Genomic DNA, 22,650 nt, shown 5'->3' with positions numbered 1-22,650 from the left:
ACTCCAGGTGCTGGTATATACTGAAGATAGACACAAAGTGCTGGAGTAAGTCAGCGGGTTAGGCAACATCACTGGAGAAAAAGGATGGGTGACGTTTCAAGTCAGGACCCTTCCGAAAGGATCCCGACCTAAAATGTCACCCATCCTTTTTCTCAAGAGATGCTCCCTGACACGCTAACTTACTCCAGCACTTTATTTCCCTTTGGTTGTATTCAAGTATGGTATGTCTGATATGTTTTGGATAGCACGAAAAACAAAGCCTTTCACTGTACCTCGGTACACATGACAATAATACACTTAAGAAGCTATTTCTGAATCTGACGCATATTTTCAAGCTTTTGTATCTTCTGCCTGACTGGAGCGGGAAGGAGGGAATGGCATCTTTGTCCATGTAAATATTCCGTGTTGGCTGCTTTTCCAAGGCATCCTGAAATGTAGTAGGTGTTGAAGGTGGGGTGGTGGGGAGGGGAAGTTTGGTTTGTCTGATATACCTCGGCTGCATCCATTATTCTTTGCAACTTCTTACAGTCTTGGGCAAAGCAGTTGCCACACTAAGTTGTGATGCATCCAGTAGGATGCTTTCTACAGGGCATCTATAGAAATGGGTATGAGGCGTTGGAAACATGACAAATTTGTTTAATCGCCCGAGGAAGTAGAAGTGTTTGTATGCTTTCTTGGCTGGAGCAAAGTGATTGGATAGCACAAATTATTGATTATATCTATGCCCAGGAACTTGAAGCTCTCAAACATCTCCACTTCAGCTTCAGTGCATATCACCTAGTTTCCTGAAGTCAAATATTAGTTCCTTTGGATTTATGACATTAAGGGAGAGATTGTTGTCGTAACACCATGTTCTATCTTCTTCTTGTACTGTGTCTCATCATTGTTTGAGATCCAACTCACTATGAAGGTGTCGTTTGCAAACTTGTAAAAGTCTTGAATGTATAGGGATTATAGTAAGGGACTGACAATACATCCTTGCGAGGCACCAGTGTTGACAACTATCGTGCAGGATGTTTCTTTGCTTATTCTTAATAAATTGGTCTATGGGTCAGGAAGCTGAGGATCCAGTTGCAGAATGGAGTACTGACTCCTGGGTCCAGGTGTTTGGAGATGTGTTTCGTTGGAATTATGGTGTTGAAGGTGGAGCTATAGTCAAAAAATAGGAATTTGACATTGGTTTCCTTGTAATCCAAATGTACCAGGAATATTCAAATTTCCGCTCAGCTGCCTATTTGGCTTTCTCACATGAAGTGTTCTTGGAGTGATCTGACATAGGTCCATGCAATTTCTCACACCATTATAAAAATCACTTGGAGGAAGCAGACTTCTGCTCAGGTGAATAACCTGTGCCATTGGCATAAGCTTCAGTTTTACACAAGCAGACATTTTCAGGATTTTTAAAAAGCTAAGGCGGTTTGGTAGGGAAAATCTCAAGGAAGTTTCAATAACACTTTAACTTTGGAGAATCGCCTATTTTCGTTTTCCTTCTACACCCCATCACCACCTCAACTTCTGTGACTGTATATGGCACCTACCCAATACACTCAGCGACGCGACGCATGGTCTCCTCAGATACAAACACGTGACAAGCAAAGCGATTCACCACTGGGTGTTTGGTGATGAATCCAAAGTAGCTGAAAGAGATGCAATACAATTAAAGATACAGAGCAGCAGTACAGAGAATTTAGACATGGCATTGTGTTTTTGCAATGTTACTGGTTGTACAATAGAGGAATTCTGGAAATAATCTTTCATTATAGACAAATTAGCACAACTTTCATTGGGCACCTGGATCAGGTGCCCATTTTATAATCACCCCCGATTTTAATCTGAATACACACCAACGCTGAAAGTAGCAGGAGTCTAAAGTGCCTGATTACCGGCTGAATTATACTAAAAGCAGGCTGGAGGTTATGGGATAATGAGCAGCCCTGTTGAAGCTATGCATTCAGGCATGTAGTGGAGTGCTAAAAGGGATATATTAAAAGGAACAGAAATATAACTTGCAATTATAAGACAGGGATTTACACAGGAAGATAAACACATACCCAAAACTTTGTTCTGATGCCAAAATTAGTCCCACAATTATCAACAATTAAAAGGCAGAGCATCTAATTATCCAATTACTTCACAGCTGGTTCTAAGAGCTTGTTGTTTGAAAATTTGCAGTTGTGATTCCTACTAAATGCATTTCAAAAGTATTTAATTGGCTCTGAAATGCTTTGGAACATCTTAAGGTTGTGAATGGTACTCCACACCGAGGAGTGAGTCACGTACGGCCGTCCAACTTATTAAACTATATGTTTTTTGTTAGTTCTCAGACATAATTTGATGTTGAACCCATTTCTAACTCAGTCAATTTTAAACCAATAAAATATCAAAAACAATAAAAACAAACAAAAATGTAACAGTCAAGTTTAGAATGTGGATTACAAATGGATATATTGGTAAAGAGACAGTGGTTATCTGAAAAAAAACAGAAGACCCAACAGTGAGTGAAGAGGACATCAAAAACAAAAAAGAGCTTCCATATTAGAAATCTTTCTTTGTGGACCTGTCAAATCAGTGGGAATGAAATGTAGAATGGTTCATGCTAGCCTCAGTGGTTCAACATTTGATTCTGAACTGCTCAAGTGAGATGATCAATGATTTTAATATACGGCGAGCTAATGTATATAGCAAGGCCAATCACTAATCAGAAGTGTTTTTGATGGTCCATAGGTTTTTATAATCTTTCATGTTCAAATACCTTCAAGTGCATAGATTATTAAATGAGGAAAACATTGCAGCCTTTCTAAGTCAGTGAGTATCCACATTCAAAAAGGCACAACAGAGGATGTACTTCCTACGGCAACTGAGGAAGCACAATCTGCCACAGGCAATGATGGTCCAATTCTATACGGCCATCGTAGTCTGTCCTCACCTTCTCCATCATGGTCGGGTTTGGTTCAGCCACCAAGCACGACATCCGGAGGCTGCAGCAAATCGTCCGATCATCTGAGAAGGTTATTGGCTGCAACCTTCCCTCCAAGGGCCAGGAAGCGAGCGGGTAAGATCATCTCTGACCCTTCTCGCCCTGGCCACAAACTCTTTGAATCAATTCCATCTGGAAGGTGACCGGACTGTCAAAGCTGCCACAGCCAGACATAAAAACAACTTTTTTTCCCACGAGTAGTTGCTCGACTCAATAACCAAAAATCTGTAGCCCCCTTTTGCTCTGGTATTTTACTTAATTCACATGTTTAATCGATAATGTTTTATTATTAATGTTTAATGTTTTATGTGTCATTCCTAACTGTTATTGTATGTCGTTGTCAGTTGCGGGCGGAGCACCAAGGCAAATTCCTTGTATGTGAATACTTGGCCAATAAACTTATTCATTCATTCATATTTCTAAAGCCTTAAATTAGAATAAATTACAAGTTTGAGACTCAGAAAGAAGAGCCAGTTTGATGGCAATAGAAGAGTCAGAGGATGTGGCATTGTGCATAATAAATGAACAAGTGTACGATCTGGAATTAATAAATTAAACTTGATTCTTACCAGCTGTTTTTAGGATGACATCCACAGAATGAAATATTCTTCATTTGGAAAAAATGGCTGCATCTTTCACTCTGAGAGAAAAAGTTACAATTCAGAATACAATCCCACATCTGTCCAACCCACCACTAATATTAATCATGAAACATACAATCAATGTCTACTGTCAAACCAATGGATGATATGCACCCCACTCAGCAGAATATAGCAAAAAAGAATGTGTCTTTAATATTTTGGTCATCAGATTTAGCCTTGATGCATAGAATTCAGAAGGAGACATATTCAGCATTAACCTAAAGTTGCCATTTCCAATTACTCATTCACTCTTATTGTTGCAACTGAAAGATATGTGGGGGGCAGGTATAAGTTAGGATCATTCCAAGCCTTGAATGCTTGTTACAATTCTCCTACACCAGCTTGGCATTTTCTTGTTGAGGATAATGATGTTTGCCAAAGTATGAATCCATTTTTTTCTCATTTAACTGGCCAATCTAGTCAATTGAATGTAAATGTTTATAAACTATTTTACTGTGGATGCATCAACTAAATACAACGGATGCTGGATTCTGAAATAAACACAGAGAATCCTGGTACCAGCAGGTCACAGATTTTTAGGGACGAGAGTGAAATAGAGTTAACGTTTCAGGTCTAAAAGCAAAAAAATGCACTTGCTAAAAATTTTAAAATAAAAATGAGTAAATCTAGTCGTCTAGATGGGGCATCTAGGTCGGCATGGATCAGTTGGGCCATAGGGACTGTTTCCATGATGTTTGACTATGACTATTTATAGATAGGTAGACAAGAAGGTTGGTTAACAGATGTAAAGAAAGACAAGAGTGCTTTATCAGAGAAACTAATTATCTTACCTTGTCCTCCAATCCATACTCATTCATACTCATAGTTAACTTCACTCCTTGAATGCTGACCTCCAAGTCACAACTTGCAGGAGGTCGCAGGTGAACTGTTAGCTTTCTAGTGGTAGCAATCTGCAAAGTGATGAGGTTGAAACTAATATTAAATCTACAGTATGTATTAGCTCATTGCAATTTTAAACCAGTTATTATCCCAGACAATGCTAAAATCTAATATTATCCTGAATAAGCTTACAATACAATACGGTTTTATTCGTCACATTGCACATAAAGTGCAAGTGAAATGAATTATATATATACACTCTGGTTTTAGTGTCCACAGCACCATGCAATGTGGTGCAGCCTAAAACTAACGTATTATGATAAAGCCAAGCTTAACCAAGCTTAATTCCTGGTTTTGATTCTTATTAACCCCTGGTTTTGATGTTAAATCCAAATACTATCCTGAAAATATAAAACACGGGAAAGATCTGTAGAACATCTACACTAATACCATTTGCCTACATCTCTCTTAGCATTCCCTATCCAGGTATCTGTGCAAATGTCTTCGGATTTAAATTTGTTTTTTTGAAGAAGTGACCGAGGTTTGACAATAGCAAAGCAATTAATGTTGTCCATATGGAATTTAGCAAAGGCTTTGGCAATGTCCCACATTGACTGGTCCAGAAGTGTAGATCATATAGCATCTAGAGAGAAATTAGCTTGGTGGCAGGCAGTAGATCAAGGGTGTCAGTCGATGGGTGTATTTCAGATTTGGATGAGAATGTAAGCAATTTGCAGGCAACATGAAAATTGATGCTATAGAATGATGCTAGGAAGAAAGTTCCACAAGGTTCCAACAGGATCTTGATGAACTGGGAAAGAAAGTACTTTAACTCAGACAAATGCAAACTAATGCATTTTGGGAAGTTAAACCAGGGCAGGGCATTTACAGTTTATTGCAAGGGCCTGGGAAGTGATGCAGAACAGAGAGCTCTATGTGCACAGCACCCAGAGAGTGGCAACATGGGTTGGCAAGCTAGATGAAAGCATAGAACACATGTTCTTGGGATATCCATTGAGCTGGGATGCCAAGTTACTGTTGTACTTGATGTCAGTGAGACCACACTTGCAGTATTGTATGCAGTTGTGTTTGCCATATAATAGAAAAGATGTGATTAAGCTTGGGAGAGTGCAGAAGAGATTCACAAGGATATTGACAGAACTGGAGAGTTTAAGTTTTCAGGAAAGACTTGACAGGCTGGGATTGTTTTCCATGGAGTAAAGGAGTCTGACGCATTACCTTGTAGAGATCTACCCTCTTTCAACTTAAATCTAGCCCTCTAGTTTTAGTGCCAAAAGACTGATTATCTACTCTACCTATGCACCTTGTAATTGTATAAACTGCTATAAGGCTACATTCACCCCAGGAAACAGTCCCAGCCCAGCCAGTCTGAAGAAGGACATCATCCCAAAATGTCATTTGTACATTTCCCTTCATAGATGCTGCATGACCCATAGAGCTCCCCTAAAACCTTATTTTGCATTGTTAATAGATTTCATGGACCTTGAAGAGACAGATGTCGGCATAAGGAACTGCAGATGCTCAAATATTACATATTGCTGGAGTCATTCAGTGAGTCAGGCACTATCTCTGGAGGACATGGATAGGTGACATTTCAAATTGGGACTGAACCCCTTGTCAACCCTTCTTCAAAGAGGCAGCATTGTCAGTGATGCTCACATGCTTTAAATTGTCCACAGTAAGTTCTTCACATCTCTGAAGCACGCAGGAGGCAGGGATCATTGTTGTTCAGTGGACCATGAACTTGATGCCAGATCTGAAATCAAGGTCTTTGAATTGTCCTTACTTCAGTTGCTCAAAAGCAATGCTGGGAGTTGGCGAATTTCAACATCAATGTTCAGAAAAATTGCCCCTGAAATTTTGAAAGTGATCCATATTCCACGGTCTCAACAAGAATCATGGCTGTTGGCAGGAGGGTGGATGTGGTAGGCTGATACTGAGCTGCGAAGCCTTCAGCCTTCCAGATGTTTAAATTAGGGTTTATACTTTCCAACATTATGTGAAGGAGTCTGGCACGAACTGGAGTTCAGTCTCCATGTGTGTAAAGAGACAAGCTTGATGATTGAGACGAGTCTGATCTTTGTGAAATGGAGACAAAGGTTGAACAGCTTATTGTCTGTATGTTTGGGTGTTTGTTAGAGGGGAAATGCATCATGATTGATAAAGATTGAGAAGAAGGTTGGTGCAATGGATCCTAATTTGGGATCTGCTTTGGTGGAAGCCAGGTTAGGATCACAGCTTGAGTGTTGCATGTTGCAGATTTAGAGTTATAATGAATTTCTGAGCTGAGCTCAACCAGATCTGTAGCCAGGCAGCTGCATTCCTGGGGTAACAAGGGAAGTAAAATCTGTTGCAGTATCTGCTGATGTTTGCATTGGCCATCTTACTCATCCTGGGATGGATTTATCTCTTTCTTCACCATTTGTTAAGTAAAAACCTTAAACTCCCATCATCCTTTATCGCCATATTCCATTTATCTTTAAGGATTTATTCACGTACACTTTATCAAACTTCCAGATTCCAGAAACTGAACAAAAACATATCTACAGAGGATAGTGTAGTGGTCAGCTCGAAAGACCATACCCCCAAATTAGAATAACTTAGATAAACTCTTGACCCTAGTTTTATTTCTCATGTCACAATTCCGATGTGCCTCTACAACTTTAAGTTTAATGATCTGGATAATGAACTTGCTCTTCACCTACCTTTCTCAATAAAGACAATTTTTCCCTTCCCCCCATCAAATCCCACAACAAAGATTGTTCCTCACCTTCTGCATCGCAGCACACAGGATATCATTTCCTTGGTGATAGGGCACTTCCACAGATCCCAAGAACTGCACATTGAACTTCTCCATCCAGATGCTACTCTTCTTTATCCCTAAATCAACACATAACAGAGAATGAGTTAGCCCAAGGTCAGCCTAATAAGTGGCCAAACAAGTAGTTATTCTAAAGAGGGACGCTTCTGTGCTACGTTGCTGAGACAGTGGCATCAGCTGACCAGAATGCTGGACAGAAGAAATCCACTCATTCACACCATAGTAATTGATGCCCTCCACCATGGTACAAGATATTACAATTAACAGGAGGGAGGAGTGCATTAAAAGGAATTGGAAATGTATTTTATGTAAATTTATTTAAATAAAATAATTACAATTATTACAAAAGGACAGGGTAATATGCATAATAATTTGTTGATATGTATTGTGGGAGTTTTAGAATTTAAACCCATGGAATTTGAAGGATCAACTTTAAAGTCTAAGTCAGGGAGATTTCATGTTTCATGTATTTTGTGTTTTTATAACTGTTGGCAGATCAATTTGCCTCCTGGGATAAATAGAAACATAGAAACATAGAAAATAGGTGCAGGAGTAGGCCATTCGGCCCTTCGAGCCTGCACCGCCATTCAATATGATCGTGGCTGATCATCCAACTCAGTATCCTGTACCTGCCTTCTCTCCATACCCCCTGATCTCTTTAGCCACAAGGGCCACATCTAACTCCCTCTTAAATATAGCCAATGAACTGGCCCCAACTACCTTCTGTGGCAGAGAATTCCAGATTCACCACTCTGTGTGAAAAATGTTTTCCTCATCTCGGTCCTAAAAGATTTCCCCCTTATCCTTAAACTGTGACCCCTTGTTCTGGACTTCCACAACATCGGGAACAATCTTCCTGCATCTAGCCTGTCCAACCCCTTAAGAATTTTGTAAGTTTCCATAAGATCCCCCCTCAATCTTCTAAATTCTAGCGAGTACAAGCCGAGTCTATCCAGTCTATCTTCATATGAAAGTCCTGACATCCCAGGAATCAGTCTGGTGAACCTTCTCTGTACTCCCTCTATGGCAAAAATGTCTTTCCTCAGATTAGGAGACCAAAACTGTACGCAATACTCGAGGTGTGGTCCCAGCAAGACCCTGTACAACTGCAGTAGAACCTCGCTGCTCCTATACTCAAACCCTAACAACTTTTGTGCTTTATAGTCAAGAATCTAGGACTCAAGAATTTAGGAATCAGTGAACTAAGCAGCAAATGTTCACATCCACACAGGAAATATTCACACGTCTCCATTCACCAGGCAGGAATGTCTGACTTTTAGACTCACCTAGAAAATCCTTGGCCTGATTGACAACTTCATGTGCATAGTATGCTGGGAAGATTCCACGTTCTCCTGTTCTCATGTTGTAGCCCCTGTACCAGTAGTCATCCTCCTCCTCTTCAACATATAATGGGTCATCAACATCTAATTCCAACTCATCCTGGTGCCGTGGTATAAACCTTTAGAGAACAGGAAGATGGTCAGATCCAGAGCAGGGAAATTGGAAGTAACATGATAAAATGTGTGCAATTCACCCAGCAGCAATGAATGAACTTTAAATAAGAGACACATAATGTTCGGCATACAGGAACATTATGATCATTAATAACATTATGGGTAGAATCAATAAACAGCATTCACCTGACCCAAGGATGAAGTTAACCTAATATTTAAGTAGGTTCAGTGTTCAATATGTCTGGTCAATGAGGAAGATCAAAAAGCCAACATAGTTGAGAACTACAACCAATAAAGGACAACTGAGAGAGCAGTGATCATTTGTGCTGGTCAGATTCATCTAGAATATAGGGTCCAATGCTAAACTAATAATTAATAGAACACAGACTCAAACAGGAGCATGGAACTTTGAGAATGTTAAATCTATATTTAAGATTTGGAATCTGTAAATCTCTCTTCAATGACTAGAACCGAAATACTGGAAGCAGTTAGCAAGTATGTAGGGATGAACAGGATTAATGTAATTAGAAATAGGAAAAATTGGAACAAATATTTGAGGAAAGAACAAAAAGGAAGACTGAAATAAGGTGATGGGAGGAGATATTCTATCACAAAAGGAGAATGGTCTCAGGTAAAAAAATATATATATTGTTACTCATTCACTTTTAGGAATGTGAACAATGATGGCAAAGCCAGTCTTTACTGTCCAAGCCCTGCTCTTGAGATGGCTGTAAGCCATCATCTTGAAACTTGCAGTTCGGCTGATGAAGATACTCTCACAGTGCTGTTGTAGAGGGTTCCAGGATTTGGATCCAGTGATGATGAGGGAACAGCAATGTGTTTCCAAATCATGATGGTCTCATCTGCAAATCTCTCCATGCGTCTGCTGCCGCTGTCCTTCTTAATGGTAGACTTTACAATTTAGAGAAATGTTGGAGGTGAGTAACTGCCATGCATTTTGTTAATGGTGCACACTGCAACCTCACTGCACCAGTTGTAGAATAAATTGATGTTTGAGGGGGATGGAGTATCAATCAAGCAGGCTCATTTGCCCTCAATGATCTCAAGCTTCTTCAATGTTGTCACAGCTACACTTGAAAAAAATATTTCTGCCTTATGTTAACATGTCATATATATGTGGAAAGGCTTTGAGATGTCTGGAAGTGAGTCACTCCTTGACAGTTCTCTGCTTCTGACCTGCTGTAACAGCCACGATAATCATGTATCTGGTCCAGTAAGTTTCTGCTCAATGATAAACCTCAAAGTATTAATAGTGGGTGATTTCACCATGGTAATGGCAAGATTAGCCAGTCTCTTATTAGAGAACGCTACTGCATGGCTTGAACTTGCTTGTGATTTTCAGCCTATGTCTGGCTGTGGTTTAGGTCTCGGTGCACAGAAGCCGACTTGCTTTCTGAGGAATGGTAAAAATAAACGAAAGGTGCGTCTACAGGTGGGTAAAATGGAAAAGGTAGAATCATTATCTAATTTGTTGGCACTCAGTGTTGTGCCCTGAATGCTGTAATATGCCGAGTTGAAAAATAAGGTTTTGTTTAGAGATACGGCATGGAAACAGGCCCTTGGGCCCACGCCGGCCAGTGATCCCCACACATTAACACTATCCTACACCCACTAGGGAGAATTTTTTTTTACATTTACCAAGCCAATTAACCTACAAACCTGTACACCTTTGGAAAGTGTGAGAAAACTGAAGATCTCGGAGAAAACCCACGCAGGTCACGCAGGGAGAATGTACAAACTCCGTACAGACAGCACCCTTAATCGGGATGGAATCTGGGTCTCCGGCGCTGCATTCGCTGTAAGGCAGCAACTCTACCGCTGCGCCACCGTCAAATTTACACTGAGCTTTAATGAAACAGAAAACGAGCCACAGGACGAAGAGGTCAGAGTGGGAATGGTGCAGAGAATTAAAGCAATTGTTGACTGAAAACACCAGCTTAATTTTCTGATTAAATGGCGGTATTCCACCAAATGTTCACCCAATCTGTGTTTGGGGTCTCCAATACAAAGAAGACCACATTGTGAACTATAAATTGCTGCTTCACCTGGAAGGTGTGAGAAGTATTGGATGGTAAAAAGGATGAAAGTAAAGAGACCCAGGGAAGAGAGAAAGACCAAAGACTGACTCTAGTCTCATGCTAAACATGGGATACTTTTAACTTACCTTTGTAAAAAATATACATAACAGGAGTTCAAGGCTTAGTCTCAATTTGCTTATCCCCCAGGTGGTGGACTAGAAATTCTCTCCTTGCCAGATATCAGGCCTCACCTCTAGTCAAGCTTTTCCAATATATTTGCACACTGTCCAATCTGTCCAATAATACCACAAAAAAAGGACAAATCCAGCTGGCTAATTGCAACCTAACAAATCTAATCTCAACCATCACCTCTAGTTGGACATGATAGAAATTGCTGCCTGCAATTTCTCTGTTTGGCTGTAAAGCTCACTCAAGTCCAGGGATCTCTCTATGGTACTGAGCCCATTGACCAGTTACCACTACTGAGCTTGTTACCATGGAGAAATCACAAGCAAATAATTGAGAGTCGAGGGACAGCAGATTCCATCACGTTAATGAGAGAAGCTACAGGATGTGGGCAGTCAGTTGACACAAGAAGCGGCTGCTGTCTGTTCCGTCCTCACTGTGTTGGCCAGGGTTCATCCCAGATCTCACCCACACCAAGCGGGCACAGGTAGGATATTGAGCCTTGGGGTCATTCTGTGGTGTGGCGGCGCCTAACGGCAGTGACTCAACTGCAGTCCGTCCGTCTTTTTTTTAATTTTTGTCTCGTTAAATGTATGTTTGATTCTAGTTTTATCATTTTTTTGCTGTGTATATGTGGGGGGTGGGAGGGAAACCGTTTTAAATCTCTTCCCTGTTCAGGGACCCGACTTTTTCCCTGTCGGATCCCCGAAGTCGTTGGGCCTAACATCGCGGAGCCTGCAGCCTGCGCAGCTGGCCATCTTCGGAGCGGGAAGAGCTGTGGTGGCGCGCGGCTGCGCCCCGACTTCGGAGCTTAAGAGGCTCCGGCCGCATGCCCGGTGGACGGTAACATCGGGAGCTCGCAGGTCCCTGGTGGGAGACCGCTTTTCGGAGCTCCCGCAATGGCAACTTCCCCTGCTGGAATCGTGGGGTTTAAAGAACTCGGAGTGGGGCCTAACATCGCCCGGCACGATCTAAAGACCGCGGGACTTACCATCACCTGCCGGGGGCTTTAACATCGAGATCCCTGGTTGGCCTCGACATTGCAGTTGGACTGCTGGACCGCGGGAGAAGAACAAGGGAAGAGATAAGACTTTTGTCTTCCATCACAGTGAGGAGGTGTTGGAGATTCACTGTGATGGATGTTTGTGTAAAGTGTGTTAAGTGTGCGTTTTGTTTTTTTTTGTAATTGTTAAGACTGTAGAAAATGCAATTTCGTTCAATCCAAACTGTTTGAATGACAATAAAAGGCATTCTATTCTATTCTATTCATTGGTTGGGAACACCAGTTGAGGGCAAGGTCACATGCCAGATTCCCAGCATGGCATCACACAGCACCATTGGCTATAGATAGGGTTTGTGCCAGATTGCCCATACTGTAGCGTTCAGGGCACAATCTGAGCCAATATCGGGCAGTATTTGAATTGGAGGACCTGGACCAGTGGATCGGTGCTACAAGGACCAGTATTAAGTAGGATACTGGTTTATTGTGGTTCCAACCACAATACTTGGAAAATATAAATCCAACTAAAATAATCTGGAAATAAAACTTTCAATTCTGACAATTCCTCAAAAGAAAGACAATAAAGCTTGCAGAACACATAAAATAAGGAGGTTACACAAAAAAGCTGGAGAAACTCAGCGGGTGCAGCAGCATCTATGGAGCGAAGGAAATAGGCAACGTTTCGGGCCAAAACCCTTCTTCAGACATAAAATAAGGAAGTGAGCTCTGAAAATTTGGTCCCTTGCATCTGACGTGTAACAGAGTATTCACCAAATCTGTGTTTGAGATCTCCCATACAACACGTACCACGTAACCTGTGGCTCTTGATCGAAATGGTGGCTAACTTGTGTTTCCATGCATAATACATTGTTTCATAGCCAATAACAGTGACAATGATCAAAATAAATATATGTTTGGACTCATCCTGTCCCAGTGATTTTGCACTCTGGCCTGAAGTAAGTGAAGCTACGTGCCAACAATACTGTTTAGAATCTCCCACCAGTTTAACCCAATTCTTACCGGAACACTGCTCGATGAGTCTGATCCCGTTCTTCACCATTTATTGTACATGAGTAAAGGCCAAAAGATTCGGTACCTGATCAGGTGAGAAAGCACATGGTCACCCAACAGGCAGGAGCCTCAGCCACTGTTCACATCCCCATCCACCCCCTCCCCACTAACTCCTGTCCCGCAAACTTAATTCAACTTGCAACTACCACTGGTAATCAAAAAGCACCCTCCTAGATCAATATCCACAACCCAACATAATAACCTCCCCATTGTAATGTTCCCCCTCATTTTAATGTACACCATCCGTTTGCCACTACAATTCCAGGCCGCACTCATTTTCCATTACTCAAACGTCCCAATCCCAGCAAACTCTTCTTGCCCTAACTTTGTCTTCATCGTGCATCAATCATAGTAAATCACACCAGAGGAACAAATAAGCTCATAAATTCACGTCATGAGAGTAGAATTAGGCTATTCAGCCCATCGAGTCTACTCCATGATTCAATCATGGCTGATCTATTTTTCCCTCTCAACCCCATTCGCCTGCCTTCTCCCCATAGATAGCCTTTCTAATCAAGAATTTGCCAATCTCCGCCTTAAAAATACCCAATGATGGCCTTCACAGCCATCTGTGGCAATGAATTCCGCAGATTCACTACTCTCTGACTAAAGAAATTCCCAAAACTGCTCACAATACTCCAAATGCGGTCTGACCAGTGCCTTATAAAGCCTCAGCATTATAGCCCTATTTTTATATTCTAGCCCTATTCTTGTCATCAAAGAATGGAGCACTTTAAATCATCTTCACCCAGCAATGGCATTTGGCAATCTATCTCAACTCCTGGGGACCCCAACACTACAGAAACCATTATTTGTCTGATTTAATTAATTCCTCATGCTGTTGAGAAATAGAGCATTGCATACATTAAAATTGATGGACTGAACCTGATCCTAGCTGCAGTGCAAAAAACAGAATACAAGTATTCAATCCTCTAGCTAAGCTGTACTAGCACAGTTAAAATTATACACGTATACCTAGTCCCCCCCCAAAATCCACACAATGTTAATTCAGTTGCCTTCCCTTGGTCTGCTCAGCCAACCAAGTTGGTTATCTTCCTATTGATTTGCTCTCAGTCTTGTGGAACATAAAGGAAGATGTCACCAACCATGCCTGGAAGCATCATTCATACATTGGGTTCTAAACTGCTTAATAGTCAGTCTTATAAAGACATATTGCCAACTCCTGGTTTTATTTTTTCAAGCATTTGTGTTCTTCATCAAAGCTAGTGATTATCAAGGGTGATAGGAAGGCTATCGCCAGTCGAAGTTGGTCACTACCTGGAACTCTTTAGCAAAATGTTGCTTGCCATTGATCAGCCTGTGCTTTAGCATTACCTTGCTACATGAAAGACAAGGGCTGCTTTATTATACCAGAAGCAGAGATGGAAATGAACACTGCCGTCAGCGATTGTCTTTTACAAATAAAAGCTGAGCTCCAGAGGTCAGGTAAAAGTTACTTTTTGACATCGACAACATCTAATGAGTATTATACCAAGTAGCTGTGGCACAAATTAAGTCATTGGGAATCAAGGGGAAAACTCTCCATTGGGTGCAATCATAAAAATATTAATTGTTGTTGATGGAGGTCAATTATCCCAACCCTGGAACGTTACTGCAGGATTTGCTCAGGACCCTGAAACATCTCCAAACATAAACTGCTTTGTTACAGAACTTCAGTTCTGATCTTCAGTTCTGATTCACTGAAGATTGCACGATGTTCAACTGCTCTCATCTCCCCAGTTAACGAAGCAGCTGATGACTGCATTAATAATACAACATTCTGATAAGCACTGATAGGTGCTAAATACTATTCCAGTTCCTTGTCCCCAAGCCCTTCAATTCCATTTCTTCTTCTTCTAAGAACCTTGCATTCTTCAATGAGATTATCTCCCATTCACCTAAATTCCAGTAAGCATTGAGCAATGTTCTTCAATCCCTCTTCACTTTTCACCTCAGGAACCAAAAGCAAATCAATTCTGCCCTGACATAAAGGGAAGTATTATCTTTCTTAGATACTAAGATCAAATTGCTCAACATTGCCTAGGTTGTTTCCATTGCCATCCCCTGGTCACTATTTATCAGAAACACAACCAGTCACAACTACAGTGGCTACAATAAGAGTCTGGGTACCCCCACCAAGTAACTGAATTACAGAATTACCAAGCCGTTCCACCATCTACAAAGCACAAGTCAAGAGTGCGATTGACAATTTGCTAGTTGCTGAGTTATTAGAGTATTGTTACACTCCAAAAACAATTGCAGAGCTCAGTACCATTGAGGCAAAGCCCACCCAAGAACTCAGCACTCCATTTTCACATGGAAATATTCACTCCCTCCACTTTACATTGATGGGTTTCAATACTGAAATTCCCAGTAGAAGTATGTTCTCAACAGGCACTGCAGCATTCATGAAGCTAATGCAGAGCCTGATGACAATAATGCTGGTCTTGCCAGGCATCATCACCACTTCCTGTAAATTAATGATAAAAATCAACAAATCTGAACATCCACTCCCTATCCTCTGCTAAAATACTCAGCGTCTCCACTCTTTTATTGTTTTATTGTTTCATTGACGTTGTTTTATTATTCATACATTTGTCGTATTGCTTGTTTTGCAATTTTTAATTATTGACTATTTTATTTTTTCTTTCCTGTAAAGCACCTTGAATTGCTGTTTGCACGAATGGTGCTATACAAATAAACTTGCCTTGCCTTGCAGAAATACATCCTTTTAAACAACTCCCACTCCTATCAATATAGCTGTCTTTCATTCTTGTACCCAAACCCCAAACACTGCAATGCAACATCCACCTCCTCATCAATACCCTCACCTCAGTCCTATACATACCCAAGCCTTTTTAAATCTGTGCCTTTGTGGCGTCAGCCTAAACACAGGCCACTCATGCTCGAACCCTCGTCAGGAGATACGAGGGCGGGCACGTGACGTCATGGTGTCCTGATACTAAAGGTCTCTCACCGCGAGACCTTGAGAAGTCGACAGGTAGCTGAGCCCGAGATAACAACCTCGCTCAGCTACAGCAACATTGTATTATAGTTAGCGCACCACCTAACGTGTCACCACTGAATAAATTACTCTTTGAACCGGCCTGACGTCTCACCTTTATTCACCACGTATGGTGCCACTACACCTTCTTCATTTAGACTCTACTGCCACTGGAAACAGTTCCTCATTTATCCTGTCAAAACCATGCATGATTTTCAACCTTCTGTCAAAATTATTGTTAAATGATTCTGCAGCAAGGAAATTAACTACATAATAGGCCTTCATTCCTGCTTGGGTTACGATCGTCCACAGTTAGCCCAGTTACAAGCGGATTGTACCATGAGTTCTGCAGTCTCTCTGCCTCAATAGATCATTGAAGCTGAAATAGTATGTCAGTATTATTTCTATTAAACCCTTTTCCAGCAATAGAATCCTCTGCATTTACATTAAACAGAGGAGAAAAATAGTTTGAAGGAAGGCATATTCAGCAAACTTTGCTAACTTGTAACATGGGTTGTCAATGTGGGAACACTTATTGGTATATGATCCATAATGGATCTGTAATATTGTACATACTGAAACTTGCAATAAAACAGAACAGCTTACTGGAAGATCGAGATGTGCTGTTGACAAAAACATTGAGGAATTTTTTAGAAAACTGTGTATCGGCTTCTGGTGATGAATCCTCCGATGAATTCTCGACATCCTGTCTCTGCATGCAGTCTCCAAACTCATTGTCCATCTCCAGCTCACAGTTGTCACACAGCGTTGAGACCTCACTATCATCGCTCAAAATAGATGTGCAGCGTTTCAAACTGACTAGATCCAAAGTAGTGTTTTCATCTACCACCAGAGTATACTTGATGGAGTCGTAGGCCAGTGATTGGTCCAAATGTGTGCTGCCCGTCCTATGTAATGCAGAGAGTTCCCTCAGGCTGAAAGGTCCATTTGACGGGTCACTAAATGATATGGGTATTTTGGGAGTTGCATTATACAGAGAAAATGGACTTGAGCATTTACTGGTGGAGTCAGTTTCATTGTTAACTGGATTTGATGCCACCTGCACCTCCCAGGCTGATGGTCTTGAAGATTTACTGAGTTCAATCAACCCATCTTCTGGAATAAATGCAACTTCTGGCTCTTCTCTGAAACTTGGAGCTTTGTCATCCTCATATGGTCTCATCCCGTGAAGGGAATCAACTGATTCCTCATATTTGAAACTTAATGTGGGGCTTGGAGCTGTAGCCTGTGTGATTCCTGTGTGGTCATATTCATTTGTACAACAGTTCTTCAAGTCAATATCGAGCTCTGCTTGCATTTCACAGGAGTCTATGCTTGTTGGAGTGAGTATCACCCCACAATTATCTCCTGCTGAGGCTTTGTTATGGGGTGGACTACTCAAAGCCATGTAGGGTGCAGGTGGTCTATTAACAGGCATTGGCTCTAACTCTAGTTCATCGACTTCATTCTCTTTTTCTTCATCTTCTGAACACATAGAGTCACCAAAATCATTGTTTCTATTCATTATGACCAATTTGACATCAGTTCCTTCCGAAGCTTCTCCACCCGAGTTGACTTGATTGCCTGAAGTGGGCAATAACTCACTATTATTGACTGGTTCAATCTCAATATCAGAGCATGAGGAAGTAGTCTCACTGAATGAATTAGTCTGCAGCCAGTACTCGTCTTTGACAGTATGCGAGCCTTGCGAAATCATTGTGTTGACCATGTTACTGAGAAGCCAAGGAGAGTCAGAACTTTCACTGAGATCAGGATCTGAATCATGATCAGAACATGAAGACTCAGAATCATTACTCAGTTCATCATTGCTGTTTTCTTCCTCATTCTCAAGCATTAGTGACTTATGGGTTGGAACTCGAGATAGTCCTTGATTGGGAACAATATCTAGATACGTTGGCCTGGCACTCTCTTCATTCTGACCTACTGGTCTGAACTTCGAATCTTTTGGTGAAATAACCTGTTCTTTAGCCTCATCGGCATTTTCCAGAGACACATCAATGACATCTGTAATGTGGTCAGTTATTTGATCCGACTCTGTCATTTCTGTGGAAATATCTGAAGTGTTTTGATCCACTGCACTGTGAAATCTCACTGCATATCCACTCTCAAGGTTCCATTCGACAACTGGTTTCAAAGAATTGACATTGGCACTGTTTGCCATCTTTATTGAGTACAATCGATCTTTTACACTTGCTGTACAGATTTCTCCCTCCCAATCAATCTCAGGATCAGAGTTGGGAGAGCTTGCTTCCTCAATCGAGTTGGTTAAGTGTGATGACCTTCCACTGCTGCTTTCACTGGTAAGATCTAACTCTGTTTCAGAGATGGAAGAAATCATGTTGCATGCAGCACTATTGTTGCAGGTTAGTCTGTCTTCCAGCTCCTCCAGTTCTGAGTCTGAACCTGAGGAACCAACATCCTCGCTTTGGTATGATTGTATGAACTTTTTGCTACTTTTCGAGGTGAGATCTGCCACAATGCCCAGATCAGAGGAAGGAGAAGCTGTGTCACTACTGGAACCAGATAGTTGTGCATGGTTGTAAGTAGTCACTGGTGTCATGTGGTCAGGGTTCAACTCTGAGATCATGTTGGGAGCAGAAGAACTCATTGCAGTGGTGGGAGTAGATTTCAAAACGATTCCTTCAAGAAGATTTGTCACAGAAGTTGTTTGCTCTGAATGTGGTCTGTTTGGTCTACTTGCAAGCTCAACCCCAAATTCTTGTTCCAATTCTGCATCAGACACAGGAGTACAGGAACCGTTGCTGAGGTTGGAAGATGATAGGCATTTGCTTGTGGCAGCAAAGTGGTGATCAGTTTCTAACTCAATGTTGATCCCCAGTTCCGAGGCTAGAGTGTACGTTTCGTTGCATCTAATATCAGGACTAAAATGTCCCATGGAACTGTTGTTAGTCAGGTCCTGTTCCGGCTCTGTGTCTGAACTTGCTAATGTTATATTGTCTGCTGCATTAGTTGGATGCACATTGCCATCATGACCTGGTTCCATCTCCGTGAAGGGGCTTGGTGACTTTCTATGAAAACCAAAAGACCCTGTCGGAGAGAGACAGTGTTTAGCGAGTTCTTTGTTTGCATGCAATGACGGATATGGCAATGATGGCAATATAACATTCTTATTATGATCCTCTATGAGTTGGGCAGCCTTGCTGTTACCGTATTCCAGAGTATCCCGTCGATTTCCTTCAAAATCGTATAGTAGTGGTTTCAAAGGTGACTGTGTTGTTGCAGTTTCCATGTGTTTTACTGGTGATCCATTGGCATGTGTCCCAGTGTTAAGGGAGGTCAGACACCAACCAGCAGGATGGATACTGTCTTGGATACATTGATGTGGAGGAGTTAAATGACCTGTAATGACAAATAAAGTCCTTCAATGAAAGAAAGGATATTTCATTTTGGATCACTTCAGGTCCCAAAATGCTTTATGTTGCCCTTGTGGCTAAAGGGATCAGGGGATATGGAGAGAAGGCAGGGATGGGATACTGTTGGATGATCAGCCATGATCATATTGAATGGTGGTGCAGGCTCGAAGGGCCGTATGGCCTACTCCTGCACCTATTTTCTATGTTTCTATGTTTATGTTCAAGTGATTTTTGAAATGCAGTCACTATTGTGCTACATCAAGTGCATCAGTCAGTGTCTGCAGAACAAGTTGTTCCAAATAACAGCGAGATAAATGAGCAGATTATCTGCATTAGTGATGTTCGTTAACATTAGTGAAGTTAGTCAGGGCACCAAGTTTACTAAATGTGAAATATTTACCCTTCAATATTGCACAGAAACATCAACCCATGTGAACTAAAGTCTCTGGAGTTGAGCTTGAATTCACAATCTCCTGACTCAATCACTCAAACACACTGAAGAGAGGTGGAAAGATGAAGATACATTCTAATAACAAGAGATGAGGGGTGGTGCGAAAGGAGGTTGGGTAAATGTTCCTGAGAAACTCCATGTAATTCTTTGCCCTGTGAGTGCCAGAGGAAGGCAAGGGTGTGTGCCCGGCACAGTAGCATGCAACAACACAAAGGGTGGCTTCCTACTATTGAGCCAAATCTATACGGGGAGATATAATGCTGTAATAGGCCATTTTATTGCCAAGTCTGATAGTGTTCTCATTCTTGGGAATGCATCACGAGCTCTATAAAACAAGATACCAGTGTATCACTTAAATATGAAACTGTGCTGCGTGAGATGAAACATTGGTTGCAATATATCAAGTACATAAACTTAAGTGTTACTCAAAACCATGTAATTGGAGTCTGATTGCAATTTGTGTAAATTGCTGGAACCACACACCTTAATGATGAGTGGCTTTAATTATCAAATTATAAATTGCTATAACATTAGTGCAACTGCAATGGAAGGGAACATATTTTACAACCTGCTCAGGCTTCCTTCTAGATCAGATGGGAGGCAGTGTGGGATTGTGCTATTGGAAATAAAATTGGTCAGGTCAGTGACGTGGGGAACGGAGGCATGAGGAAACTACAAAGAGAACGTAATCAGGAAATAGAGGCCATTTAACCTACAAATCCACACATCTTTAGGATACGAGGGGAAACTGGAGCACCTGGAGGAAACTCATGCAGTCACCAGGAGAATGTGGAAACTCCACACAGACAAAGCACCCGAAGTCAGGATTGAACCCGAGTCACTGGTGCCGTAAGTCAGCAGCTCTAACAACTGCACCACTGTGACATACTGTGTTCTTTTCTATTCTTGTTTTATTCTAGACAAGTATGTTAAAACATTTACCCAGCACTGCCATTCGTCTGACCAACCTGTAACTGTCAGATTTATTTTATTACACATATCTAGCATTTGTAGTCTTCCAGCGATCTGTCCAATGCCAAATCCTTCATTTATGCCTTCAGTCCTGAAAAGAACTCAAACTCATTCCAGATATATGTGAAAATATTGATATTGGTGGAATGGGGCTCTGTCGAATAGCAGTGTAGGAGCTTATACCAGTGCTCTATGAATAGTACTAGGCTATTAGTTTGAGATAATAAACAATAGACAATAGGTGCAGGAGTAAGCCATTTGGTCCTTCGAGCCAGCACCGCCATTCACTGTGATCATGGCTGATCATCCACATTCAGTACATTCAATTGGAAGACAAAGTTTAATTGTATTCCAAGTGAAGCTCAGCCATTACAAAAATACAATGGGTAGATCCCTCTCTCTAAAACACCATCTATAACCATCATGTGGGAAAGACTTCATAAATAGATTGGTACTCACCACTAGAGGAATGGAGCAGTGTTTCCTGCCAGCTAGCTTTCCTTGGAGAGAAACTGGTATTGTTATTGAGAGAATCCTGGAAATAAAAGGAACAATTCTGACAAATGCCAAAAACTTCACATCTCTCTAGCTATTCTTACAAGATAGACACAAAATGCTGGAGTAAATTAGTGGTTCAGACAGCATCTCTGGAGAGCATGGATAGGTAACGTTTCGGGTCGGGAACCTTCTTCAGACTGATTGCACGGGGGAAGCTGATAGAAAGCTGGAAGAAGGGGCCGGACAAATCACGGTCAGGGACAGATAACCTCCGGTGAGGGGGTTTCCCTGATAAGCAGATTGTTGGACAAAGACTAGAGATAGACACGGGTAGACGACAGTGCTGGAGAAACTTAGCGGATGAGGCAGCATCTATGGAGTGGGGGGGGGGGGGGGGGGGGAAGAGAGGAAGAGGCGGAGACAGTAGGCTTGTGGGAGTGCTGGGATGGGGAGGGGAAGGAGGGGGAGAAAGCAAGGACTATCGGGGGGGGGGGGGGGGGGGGGGGTGGTGGTGGGGTGGGGGGGGGGGTGGAAGAGTGAAGAGTGGTGTTCACTAAACAATGATCGAGCATTTTTGGTAGTTTGGTGACATCCCTGGCTGGAGGTGATTTTAATTTAATTTTAGAACCTCAACTCAATTGAGCAAACTTCACAGAGAGAGATCTCAAAGCTCTCTTTGTTTCCATAACACAGTATCAGTATCGACATTCAGTGTAGCCCTCATCAATCAGATTTTTAAATCTCTGTGGGCGATTCCCAATATCGCACGGCGCTGGTTTGTCGTCGATGATCACCTATCATAATTATCATTTTTTTTCCTAGAAGCTGTTTGGTTTCTCACCAACCTGTGAGTGGGAGAGGGGTGTGGCAAGGTTTAAGGTGGTAGGTCGGGTCTGATGGGCAGTGCTGGCAGTGGGCGAGGGCAGCAACTCTCGTTCTTCCATGTCGTCAGTGTCATCAATCATTTCAAATTCTTGTAGATCATCCTGGAAGGAGCAGATCTCTGTGACGGCCTGTGGCGCACCCTTCACATCGAACATCAAGCAGTCCTAGACAAGACACAGCAGAGAATGCTTCAGGCAACAACAAAGAGGAATATAGGAACTAGTACATGAGAAACCAGTGTAGGGACAGTGGCATTTGTAAAATGGGGCATTGGAAACATGCATTTGATATGGCTTGGAGAAGATTTACGAAGAGGTGAGGTAATTTAGCTGTGAGGAAAATGAGTTGGAACAAAAGAGGCTGAGGGGAGATTAATCACATGCAAAAAATTGTGA

The 22,650-nt window shown here is 41.7% G+C and overlaps 1 protein-coding gene across 2 annotated transcripts in view; it reads right to left on the bottom strand.

Annotated features, from left to right (window-relative positions):
• Positions 1–22,650, bottom strand: part of mapk8ip2 (mitogen-activated protein kinase 8 interacting protein 2) — a 44,869-nt gene that overhangs the window by 7,837 nt on the left and 14,382 nt on the right. The window contains exons 3-12 of one of the 2 annotated variants that reach the window (XM_055653252.1): positions 22,216–22,419; positions 21,332–21,407; positions 19,244–19,435; positions 16,661–19,123; positions 13,000–13,075; positions 8,587–8,759; positions 7,250–7,359; positions 4,410–4,529; positions 3,547–3,617; positions 1,539–1,637 (exon numbers count right to left, since the gene is read on the bottom strand). In XM_055653252.1, the coding sequence (XP_055509227.1) occupies positions 1,539–1,637; positions 3,547–3,617; positions 4,410–4,529; positions 7,250–7,359; positions 8,587–8,759; positions 13,000–13,075; positions 16,661–19,123; positions 19,244–19,435; positions 21,332–21,407; positions 22,216–22,419 (3,584 nt within the window). Of the gene's footprint in view, positions 1–1,538; positions 1,638–3,546; positions 3,618–4,409; positions 4,530–7,249; positions 7,360–8,586; positions 8,760–12,999; positions 13,076–16,660; positions 19,436–21,331; positions 21,408–22,215; positions 22,420–22,650 lie in introns of both variants that reach the window. The other variant, XM_055653251.1, reaches the window with a different exon arrangement.

The sequence above is a fragment of the Leucoraja erinacea genome, chromosome 22 (genome assembly GCF_028641065.1).
Source record: "Leucoraja erinacea ecotype New England chromosome 22, Leri_hhj_1, whole genome shotgun sequence".
Lineage (NCBI taxonomy): Eukaryota > Metazoa > Chordata > Chondrichthyes > Rajiformes > Rajidae > Leucoraja > Leucoraja erinaceus.
The sequence above is the reverse complement of the archived record's forward strand: the minus strand, read 5'-3'. Positions and strand labels throughout refer to the sequence as shown.